We start from the raw sequence: 11,898 nt of genomic DNA on the forward strand, positions 1-11,898 counted from the left end.
CCTTGGGTTTTGCCATTCTGATGGCAAGAAGCAGGTCCCCCAGAACGTGTGCGTCGTGGACAAACTAGTTAGGGAGCAGGACTTTCCCTGTCGTAATTTTTTTTTTTGAGACAAAGAAGATGTAAGTAGGAGCTGGACCATGATTTAGCCATAAATGGCAGTGGAAGATGTGTGCCATGGGTCTTCCTGAATTGAGCAAAGAAGGAATGCCACCCAGGACGCTGTAACCATAAATCTTGCACCTCCATTTAAGCAGGACAACTAGGAGGGTGTATTTTTTCATGTGTGTTAATTGGGATGATCCAGCCTGGTGTAAGAGGCAAACCATTGACCAGAAACAACATCTCAGACACACACACACACACACACCCCCCTTTGGAACAACTCAGTTGCAGCAAACGTGAGGCTGTACATGTGATAACTTTTTTTGTTCAGCCATGCTGAACTTGTAAAACATGCTTGAAAAGTGAAGTCTTTTGTCTGTTTTTTGAGGGGAGTATCCTAAACAACAGTCCTGTTCTCTTTTCCTCCATCAAAGTCAGGGTATTAAAGCTTCAGACAGTGCAGTTTGTACTGTGTGAACTGAGTCAGTAAATCCATGGCTCTGTTGAGTTGTTTTTATCTTGACAATTTTATACTCTGCAATGGGTATAGTTAGTCTCCTAATTTGGAAGACTAACAAATCAGTGATTTCAAAATCTTTTTAAATGGTGTGTGATGTATATAGAAATTTTAAATCCAAATCCAACCTGTCTTCTATTCTCTGGTGTGGTCTGGCTGTATTATAGATTGCTTCAACTGGTGGACAGCCCAGATGAAAACTCCTGACTGAATGCATTTCCTGGGCAGTACGACCCCACATGTCCCCTTTTTCCTGCATGTCCTAAGGCTGTTTGTTTGATGAGTAGGATGCCCAGCTTGGTAGTGGGGGTTGCCTGCAGCAGAGGATTTCCTTTTTCTCCTGAAGCCGTGCTGATTTGCATGACCTGGGAGATGAGGAGTTGTCCTGAGCAGCCCATGTCCTTCCCTGCCCTCCTGCTTCAGGGGCAGCACTAGGGAGTATCTGCCTGCTTTTCTTCTCCTTTGTTTGCCCAAGCATTCACTGAATTCTCTTTTTTTTTTTTTTTTTAAATAACTGAAGCGCTCTCTCTGTTTCCTCATCCTGATCCTAACGTGAGCATTGGGCTCAGGCGTCAGGATTCCTGCTGCTTCAAGATGGTGTCCAGGACACAGGAATTTCTACCACTTTGTCTCCTAATGAACTTAAGGAACAAATGCTGAACTGTAAATGTTTGCTGTCAGTAGCCAGCAGCAGCTTGCAAGTGCTGCCAGCCAGAGAGGTTAGCAACCATTTCACTCCGCCTGCTGAAGAGCTTTTTATGGCACATTTAACTGTACGGTGCCCAGCAAGTGTTGCACTTTTATGCTCTGTGTGCAAAGAAATCTGCTGGCAGCTGATGCTCTTTCTCCTTGGAAGCGTTTGCACTGACCCTGGCGAAGGGAGGCAAAATGGGGAGAGCTGCCCATCACTGTGAAGAGGGAGGGATGGAAGATAAATAGGAGATGCAGTCATGTGCGATTGCATCTCCTGAACTGCAATTAAAGTAGGAGAGTCCGAATCTCACTAGAAAGGGTAATATTTAACTTGGGCAAATGCTTGTTATGCTCTATGCTCCAGCCTGTACATGTCGCTACGCCCTTCCTCACAAAGAGGAATTGCAGCAGAGCCTGCTCTTGGGATTTGCAAAGCCCTGTGTGATCTTACAGCCATCCTCAGTGTTACTGCCCTGGTGCACAGGTAAACTGTGTCCTCTGGTTTCCCCACCCACAGCATCGTCTGCGTGGAGCTGGGGGCTGTGCATGTTAGTGCTGGGCTGCTTGCTGCCTTGGTGGGTGTGACTGCACCTGGGTGACCTGGGGCTCAATTCCACGGCTAGCCCTGGCTGCTGCCAGGGTGTAGGGCTCCTTCCATGGGTGCTTTGGTGCTGCAAGTGCTCTACGAATTCCTTTGACCTTCTGAGTTTTCCCATGTGCGCAGAGCATGTTGTGCTTCTCTTACTGGATATCCTAAAATCGGTGCAGTGCTCTTCAAAGTGAGTTGCACAAACACTTCAGCTCAGCCAGTTGTGGGCTTGCAACTGAAAGCTACCATCTTAAATGTGCACATTAAAAATTTAGGGACTATTAGAATACAGTGAATTTTCTTCCCCCTTACCGAAAACTCCCCAGGGTCGTTTTTCTCTAAGACTGTTCAGATGCAAATTCCCCCTATTCAGGTTTTGGTCAAGCATCACAGCAGTCTCCCATTAAATTCTCTAAAACAAATAGGAACTTCTTATTTAATTGTTCTGGCACTCTGTACTTCTGGGGTATATGGTACCACTGGAAGGCTAATAGAAACAGAGTTCTCATGTTGTAATAGCGATGGGGTGCTGCTAAATTTCCTAGTTAGGTTGTTTAGGAGTTCAGACTATCATAACTGTCTATCTGTTCCTTGGAGGTTTACTTTGATTAAATCCCTTTGTATTGCCAATGGAGCTGAATCGATGCTGGGGATCTGCTGGGAGACCTTAGCAGAAGGCTTAATGTAGACATGACTGCTGGTTTTTGCTGTCTCTGGACCCTGCAGGAGGTGTTTGCAGCAGACAGGATCTTCCAGCCCTGGCAGGGTGCTGGGGGTGACCTGAGCACCCATCCCTGCTGCCTGCGGGACCTTCACCCCTTCTGGATCTGTCGCATCTCCCACATGCAGGCGTCCTGCGAGCTCTGCTGGGTGCTTCATACCTGCTCCGAATGTCTGGCAAAGCGGTTTGTTCAGTGGCAGTTTCCATGGTTCTACATTGATTTAAGACTGTATTGGTTGAGACGTGTGTACTGGGGCAGGGCAGGGGCTCACAGTGGCTGCCCTTGCCAGGACGGTGTCCAGATACTCCCCAGCCCTGGCTGCTAGCAGAAGGCTGCCTGTTGCAGTGAGACCATGATAAACTCACAAACAGCCACTCTGCACTTCTGCAGTGCTGATGGACTAATGAACTGGGAAAAATGCTGAATGTGACAGAAAGCCCTCAATCTCAAAGCAGAGGAAGACCTGCTCCTTCCTCAGGAAAGCCTGGCTGCCATGCTGGGCACTGATACTGCTGTGGGGCTGACGTGAACTGCCTGGCCCCTCTTCCTGACCCCAGCACTGGCAGCTGTCTCTCCCAGCATGGGGCTTGGGGTACCGCACCATCCTCCATGCCACAGGATGCTGGAGGAAGGTCCTTTCTGCAGATGACGGAAGCGTGTTGGGGTCAGGAGCAAGACATGTCAGGTCTGTCCCCTTCCTGTGTTGGTCACTGGTGTGGATCACGCTCAGCCCTCTTCTGAATCAGCTACCAAGCTGCAAATTACCATGCTGCCTCTTCTAGTACATATCATCACAGTGAAATTAATTTTCCATGAGAGTCAGCTGTTTCTTGATTAGAAGTGCTCCGAAAATACCAACAGAGAAATGATTACAGGAAGCCTTCAGTGCTCATTTATATAATTGGACTTTATCTCCCTGGTTGAAGTTGTTGCATCCACTCCTGGCTTGGATGAGCACTTGTCCTCCCTGTTGCTTGCGAGCAGGGAGGTTGGGGTGCAGCATGCCAAGGGGCGCACTGGCCTTGGGGTGCAGCTGTGTGTGCCCCTTTTGCAGCTGGTGGCCAGCTGTAGGTCTGATATCATAGTTTCCATATGTTTAAATCCCAGTGGGGTTGACTTGCCCTTTAATGAACTAAGAAGAATAATCTTAAAGCAGTCATTTGGGCAAATGGATTCTTAAATTTTGCTCGTTTTCTGTGTGGGTAGTAAGCGTCTGCTGAAAACTTGTAGGAAAAGGGGCATCGCCCCTTCTTCCCCCCCCATCCCCAACAGCAGCTAAAATCCCTCTCCTGTCCTTGTTGTGCTGCTCAGTGGCTGTAGCTGGGCTGTTACCACAGCGTGTATGTGGTCTGAAGTGCTGCCTGCTCAAATAGAATAAAGGCAGAAGGCCAATGTAATTTTCAAGATCGTCCTATGTGATTAGATTAGCAATATCTCACAACACAGAAAATTACTTTCTGGCTGAACCCTGGATCAGGCTGAGTGCATCGTGAGCGTGCGTGTGTATGTTCCTCCCCTGGCAGAGGGCAGCAGCAGGGATGCTCAGCGTCTCCTTCCTCTGCTGGTGGTGATCCTGGCACTGTGGCTCTGGGAAATGCTGCCTCTCGGGTACAGGAGCCCTGGGCTCTGTAGGGTCAGCCAGGTCAGGCTTAATAAATTTAAATTTTTAAACTTAAAACCTTTAAATTTCCTCATCAAAAGTGAAGTAAATAGAGGAGTGAGGTTTGAGTTCGGTACAGCGATTCCCAAATGTTGGTCTAGTCCCAGCCGTGGCCATGGTGGCCCTGTGGAGCTAATTGAACCACTGTGTGGGTATGAGGAGTGAAAGGTTTTCAGTAATGTGTTTTAAATCAGATTTTCTGACGTGAATGAATTGCGTGTTCTGGATAAGCATGGGGTTTGTAAAGCTTGTATGATGGTGGAGGGTCATTTTGGGGGCAGGAGAAGGGGCTCTTGTCTTGGGGCCGGGGTCCGTATGGTTGTGGGGGGTTCTTGGTGTTGGGTGTGTGGTATGTTGATGGCACAGCTCGTCCATGGTCAGGTATCTTGATTATCTGAGGAAAGGGGTTAATATGTGAAAAGACAACTGCTGTCTTAAACAAAGCTGGTGTTGTTTGTGCTAATGCTCCCCTGGGATGGTGGCTGCTGTGACAGCCTGCTCAGGATTCCCACTGCAGCTCTGTGCGAGTCCGACCCAGCAAGCCATGTCATGTGGCTGTGGTGAGGCCCTGCTCTGTCTGCACGCCGAGGGAGCAGGGAACAAACGGCGCTTTCACTGCGCCCAACCAACCTCCCTCTTCCTTGAATTGAGCAGGGATTAGATGCTGATTTGTGTGTCTCCTGTTATTTTGTGCTTCACTAAACCTGATTCTGCTTTATCCAGTGAGTAGAAGGCATAATGAAGTAGAAAGCAAAATTACTTGTTCAGCATGAGTGAGTTATGCCTCGCCACTGACTCAAATTCTGTGCAAGCTGGAAAGTGCCAGCTTGCTGCCCCCCGCTTCTCTTACCAACAACTTGGTCCTGATAAACATCTCAACTCGAGTGGCTTCATCTACCCTTTGCTCTGTACGAAGAGGAGAGGAGCTGTGCCCTGGCTCTTGATTAGCCTTTTGGGCTTTTGGAAAGGGAGCTGGGCAGTCTCTAACCCTCGCTGCTTGCTGATGGCTGAGGTGAGGCTGTGTGATTCCACTCTCCCTTATGAGTCCGTGCTCTGCTGTGCTTGCTTGGCTTTGGAGGATGCTGTTCCCATCACGGGATGCGTTGGTTTGTGCTGCGTCCTGGTAGAGCCTTGCAGTGCTTCTGGATGCTGTCGTTGGGGCAAGAGATTATAAACCTGACCTTAGGAGCTGTGTGCCCCAAGCATCAACCCTTAGTATGTCACCTTTGCAACTGAGGCAGAGCTGTGATGTGGGCTAGTGAGCTGAAGAAGTTGTACAACTTTCACATCTTGTGGTCGCCTGGGAGACCTGCCCTCTGCCAGGGCTGTGCCAGCGTGGCTGCGTTGCTCACTTATTTACCACTCAACCCAAAATACCACACGCTCGCTACCTTTTCTTTTTTTACCTCAGGGTCTCCCATTTCTGTAAGTCCTGGTTGACAGCTGCCTGGTGAAGCTGGGGCTGTTACAGGGAGGGATGCTGGGGCTGGACATGATGCAGTTTCACGCTGAGCTCTGAGCAGGACGTGAGTCTGAGTGAGAGCATATGAAGGTTTTAGGGCTGGGTGTGAGGCTTTGCATGGGGAATTTCGGCTAAATTTCTTTCTGGCCTGCGATGCCATATCAAAATGCAAGATTCTCCTTGAGCCTTATGCCCCGGAGATCTGCTAGAGCAAATTCCCCATCTTTCTGAGCAGGAGCAGCCCTCGCTGCCTCTTGCTGTCATTGCAACAGGAGTATTTTGCTGAGAAACTGCACCATAGCGCACATTTATTTTGTAGCTTCGCTAACCAACCCGGTGGTTACTCTGGGTTGCAGAGCTGGGCCCAGAAGAGGTGGGTGAGCAAAGAGGGTTTGAGTGCAGCTTTGACTGAGGCAGCTCCTGCTTGTCGGTGGTGTAACCGTTTAAGGTGCCATCACTAGCTTCACCATCAAGGGTACCTTGTATGGGAAGGGGAAGGGCTGGAAATGGGTGTTTAAAATTGCATTTCAAGCCATTTAGCTGCCAGGTACTTAACACAGCTGATCCCCTTCTTGCTGCGGGTTTAAAACCTGTCCAGTGATTTCCTGTGGTTGAGAGATGCAGGCAGCACCCGGCCATGGTGTGGGGCTCTGGGCATGGTGCGGGGCTCTGTCGCTTTGGCACCCTTTCAGATATTTACTTAGCTGTGTGAAAACAAAATACAGTTGGGACTGGGAAATGCATCTGGGCAGCCTTTCTGGAAGGTGACTCAATCTGTGGGTGTAAAAGGGGAAAGCAGGGCAGGGAGACACGGGGGGGGCAGCGTGTCAGTGTGTGTACTGGTGTGCAGTGTTTGGGGGGGCCCTTGCTCTCCAATAGCGGTGCTGCCTCTGGGGTGCCCTATCTAATCTGTGCTGCTGGTGACTCCAGCAGTGACTGTACCTTCCTTGCGCTGGCAGCCGCCAGTTTCAGGCTATTACAGCTTGCGATACGCCTGTTGTAGAAAATGATCTATTAGGGATGTTTCCTGGTGACATTTCATCATGCTCCCCTCTGCGTAGGGCCTCTGGTCTCTGTTGTTTCCTTGGCCTGGTGCCCTCTGCATCCCTCCTGGAGTCTCTTTTGACCTGGTTTTTTTAATTGCTAGTACAGAATTGGCCTTCTGGGTATCCCTTCCTCCCTATTTTCAAATCAAGATCTGACCCCCCCCCCTCTTCCTCCCTTCATTCTTAAGCCTAAAACTTTTCTGCAGGGGAGCCATGGCTGGCACTGCAGTGCTGGTGAGGGGTGCTGTGGCGTGCACGTCCCTGCAGACACTGCTGGTGACACAGGGCTGTACTTTTGCTGTTTGCTTTGGGACCTGTGTCTGCCAGTGCTGGGCGTCAGCTTAAACTGAAGGCTAAGCAGGCGCTGCCTGAGCGGTGCCAGGGCACAGGGTCAGCTGGAAAGGAGAGGGGGAAGAAACCTGGCTGGGAGGCTGGCCCTGGAGACCCAGGGGGCTTGTGCTGCAAAATGCTGCCTGCTCTAGGATGTATGGATTGCTGGAGGGCTCAGAGCCTGGCAGTGGGATGTTTTTTGTGGTGCCCATTGAGGTACCTCTGCCAAGCAAGTGTCAGCCCTTGGTGCTGCAGTTTAGGAATGAATGCGCTTTTCCAGGCATGTGGCTTAGTTTCCTGTTATAATGATATTTCCTAATTAAACCTCCCTACTTAGGCAGCAAAAAGTACTGTTGTTTAAGCTGCAGTGCTGCATTACATTGTCAGATCTAGCTGGGTACATTCCCCTTATTAACCAGCTGGGCTTCTGTGTTGGTTTTGCGTGGCAAGGTTTTAGTAGCGGGGGGGCTACAGGGGTGGCTTCTGTGAGAAGCTGCTAGAAGCTTCCCCTGTGTCTGACAGAGCCAATGCCAGCCGGCTCCAAGACGGACCCGCCGCTGGCCAAGGCCAAGCCAATCAGCGCCTCTGTGAGAACATAGTTAAGAAAGAGAAAAAACAGTGAGAGCGCGCTTTTGCAGCCAGAGAGAGGAGTGAGAAGATGTAAGAACATCTGCAGACACCAAGGTCAGTGCAGAAGGAGGGGCAGGAGGTGCTCCAGGTGCCGGAGCAAGATCCCCCTGCAGCCCGTGGTGAAGACCATGGTGAAGCAGGCTGTCCCCCTGCAGCCCATGGAGGGAGGATGAGGGGGTGTAGAGATTCCACCTGCAGCCCGTGGAGGACCCCACGCCGGAGCAGGTGGAGACACCTGAAGGAGGCTGTGACCCCGTGGGAAGCCCAAGCTGGAGCAAGCTCCTGGCAGGACCTGTGGATCCATGGAGAGAGGAGCCCACGCCAGAGCAGGTTTTACTGACAGGACTTGTGACCCCGTGGGGGACCCACGCTGGAGCAGTCTGCTCCTGAAGGTCTGCACCCCGTGGAGGAGACTCATGTTGGAGAAGGCCGCGAAGGACTGTCTCCCGTGAGAGGGACCCCACGCTGGAGTGGGGGAACAATGAGTCCTCCCCCTGAGGATGAAGAAGCGGCAGAAACACCGCGTGATGAACTGACCATAACCCCCACTCCCCGTCCCCCTGTGCCGCTGGGGGGGGCGGAGGTTGAAGCCGGGAGTGAAGTTGAGCCCGGGAAGATGGGAGGGGTGGGGGGAGGTGTTTTTAAGATTTGGTTTTATTTCTCATTCCTCTACTGTTTTGCTTAATAATAAATAAGATGAATTCCCTCTCTAAGTTTGGTCTGTTTTGCTCATGATGATAGAGAATGATCTCTCCCTGTCCTTATCTCGACCCATAAGTTTTTTTTCGTTGTACCTTTTCTCCCCTGTCTAATGAAAGAGGGGAGTGATAGAGCGGCTCTGGTGGGCACCTGGCCCTCAGCCAGGGTCAACCCACCACAGTTTCCAAACCAAGGTTTGGAAAGGAGGTTACGTCTCCGCTTCCCAACTCTTGTGCCCTTCTCAGCTCCTGTCGGGAGACTGAGGCACGTGCAACACAGGGATCCTCCTAGCAGGAGGGAGCTGAAACCAATCAGAAGGCTGGGAATGATTCCAAAAGAGTCTTATTTCTTTCCTACGAAAGCTGATGCTCATGGAAATACTCCTTTCTTTTTTTTTTTTTCCCCTCCCTCCCTTGCAGTGAACACCTACCTCTTCATGATGCAAGCCCAAGGCATCATGATCCGTGAAAACATGCGAACAATAGGAGCTCAGGTGTACGAGCAGGTGGTCCGCAGTGCCTATGCCAAGAGGAACAGCAGCATGAATGACTCAGGTATTTCTTGAATAATTGTCATTTTGATCAAAGATTCCATTTCCATTGGAAATCGAGTTGACCTGAACCACCCTCACTTGAAGGAATTAATTTATGCTGGTAAATGCAGGATGGGAACTTTGATTAATTGGCTTCTGTTTTTATTTTTTTATATATATAATATATAACATAAAATTATGTACTACCTATAGAATTACTGTATATATACACACTACATATATAAAAATTATATTTTTATATATATATTAAAAAAATTCTAGTTCTTCTAACTTGTATAAGGAGTGAAAATCTTGAAAGGTCTCAAACGATGGGATGTTGAGCCAAAAACCTCTTTGCTTTCCAGGAATTTAACTTGTTAGCTTCAACCAGTCTGAGGGTAAACACTTTCAAATTCAGTGCAAGGATCAGGTTTCATATTTAAAAAATAACTTCCCAGGCTCACGCGTGCGCAGAGCCTTGGCTCTGTGCACGTGGAGGAGCCTGTGCTCATAAGCCTCACTCTTCCCATGCAAGGATGAACTGAGATGACTTGGCTGGAGATCTGCCACAAATGATATATTGAACTTTGGGCAGAATGCAGGGAGTGGAGTCACAGGCTGCTGCTTCCAGCCTGTTCATCATCCGTAATATAAAGCTGTGATAACAGGGTTACAAGTTTTGGTGTAAATATAGTACAGCAAAGCTTAAATGCACGTGGCTGTGTGTAAGCCAGGGTGAGGCATTGCCTTTGGGCTGGTGTGACAGTGAGCATGTACCTTGCCTGCTGATATGTCACCAGTGCCTCATGCCGATGCAGTTGGCTGCGGTGGTGCCATGGAGCTCAGCTCCTCTGTTGCAGGGGTTCACCAGCAGAGACTGATAAAGTTTTACGAGGCAAGATTATTTCCTTATTAATAAAAAATACAAGCTGTGTCCTTGCTGCCCAGCTCACTGAGGAGTGAGTGGTGCGGCTGTCAATTCAGCTGTACTCTGACTGGCAATGGGCATGGAAGAGGAATTATCACTTGTGCACGAGATCGACGCTCCAGGTCGCCTCCTCTCCCTGCTGAAGCCCTCTGGGGCTGCCAGCCTGGGCTATTTTTAAGGCTGGAAACATCATGTAAAGCAGACACAGGGTGAGGAAGTAGCTGATCCCCTGAGGGGAGGAGGGTTAGATGCTCCACTGCTGCTGCTTGTGGTGATGACAGCATCCATCCCACTGCTGTCCTGGCCCTTAGGGCTCCCAGTCCTCCAAAAATCTGCTGTGTGCTCCTGCTGCCTGCAGCAGACAGGGAAATGGTTACCACGTTAGCATCAGCAGTATTGGTACTGCTAGTACTGAAATAACTGGCTTTACTTGGGCCTCATATCCATCCCAGCTCCACAAGCATGGGCTGGTGGTACTCCTGCCCCAAGAGCTCTGGCCACGAGGATGCTTTTAACATACAGAAGCACTAGGCACTGTCCTTGGGCAACCTTCCCTGGCAGGCAGGTCAAAGCAGATGCATGATGGATGGCAGTGACATCTGGAAGGCACGTGTTGCTGTGGTCACAAGGATTATATTAACACCAGCATCAGTATCTTCCCTCCTTGCCTCTGTTTTTAGTTGCCTCCATAGGATCTGAATGGGTGGCACTGCCTGGTTAGTGCATCCTCCCAGTGCCGCTGCAGGCAGTGCAGCAATGTGATAGCTGGGTAAGCAAATCTGCCTGGTGTAGCTGCAGGGAGGTACCTACTAAAGGCCTTGACCGTTCCAGTTGTGACTCAGAGCTGCTGGGAGCTGCTCCTGGGCTCTCCTGCCCCCACCCTACCCCGCAAGCAGCAGCGGGTGTCACATCCCTGCACATACCTGCATCCCCTTACCTCTTCCTGGGAGAGGTGTGCAGAGCAGGAGTAGGGATGCTGCTGCCAGGGGTGAGCTGGCACAGATTTCAGACCAATTTGGGCAGTAGAAGATCCTGTGCCTCTCTATGGTTGTCCCTGCTGCAGCCACATGGGAGCACTGTGAAGTAGGAGGCTGCTGATGCTTTAGGAGCTGCAACCTCTCCCGCTCATTACATGTGTCCCAGCAAGGGACTAGGAGGGAGCAGTTCTTTGTGCAGTGCTTGTCTTGTGCATGTGTGTGTCCTCCTAGGACCTGGGGCTTTAATTTCTGGGCATGTTCCTTCAAAATGCAATATCCCACCCTGAATGGCAAGGTGACCAAGCACAGAGTGGTCTGCTGCAAGCATGTGCTTGTCCCCATCCATCTGCATTTATTCTTTACCGTTAGCTTTTTTTCTTCTTGTATTAATGAGGAAGTAATTTATAACTTTTTCACCATTTGCTAAGAGATACAATACTAAGTTTCCAGTTTGGTGAGATGAGAGGGGTCCCTTCTGTGCTTCCGCAAGCAAAAAAAGGCAACCCTTTGTGCAAAGAAAGAGGGGGTTGAGTTTCACCGTGCGTTGTCAACTGGACTAAGTATTGAGAGCATCCTCTGGTGATAGGATTTTAATGGGAATTCAGTTATTAAAATTTAAAGCAGTATCAAGCATCCAAAATAATATTTATCACACTTGAAAAGCCCTTAGGTTCTGTTTACAAGTCCATCGTGAGTATGAGATAGTTTGGGCACTACTTATTTGAGTGGATAAATGGTATTAATGATGTTATGGTAGGTACTAGGACAGTAAAGCAAGCTGAAATGTCAGGCCAGCAATGACTTGTCCCAATTGATTTAAGTGAAAGATTTTGACCTTGCAGGTAAAGGCAACCCTCCCTGCTTTGTTTTAAAAGATTAAATTGTCCCTAGATTGTTTCTTTCTTGATATATCATTAATGTAGTTATTAGAAGCAGCCTTTCTGCTATGGAGAATATACTGTGCTTATGCAATTACTTAACTGTCCCTATTCTTAAATATGACTTAGAT

The 11,898-nt window shown here is 49.3% G+C and overlaps 1 protein-coding gene across 1 annotated transcript in view; it reads left to right on the forward strand.

The window, feature by feature from the left end:
• Positions 1–11,898, forward strand: part of B4GALT5 (beta-1,4-galactosyltransferase 5) — a 39,976-nt gene that overhangs the window by 17,582 nt on the left and 10,496 nt on the right. The window contains exon 2 of the mRNA XM_075768340.1: positions 8,872–9,006. Coding sequence (XP_075624455.1) covers positions 8,872–9,006 — 135 coding nt within the window. The remainder of the gene's footprint in view (positions 1–8,871; positions 9,007–11,898) is intronic.

This window comes from Balearica regulorum, chromosome 16 (genome assembly GCF_011004875.1).
Source record: "Balearica regulorum gibbericeps isolate bBalReg1 chromosome 16, bBalReg1.pri, whole genome shotgun sequence".
NCBI lineage: Eukaryota > Metazoa > Chordata > Aves > Gruiformes > Gruidae > Balearica > Balearica regulorum.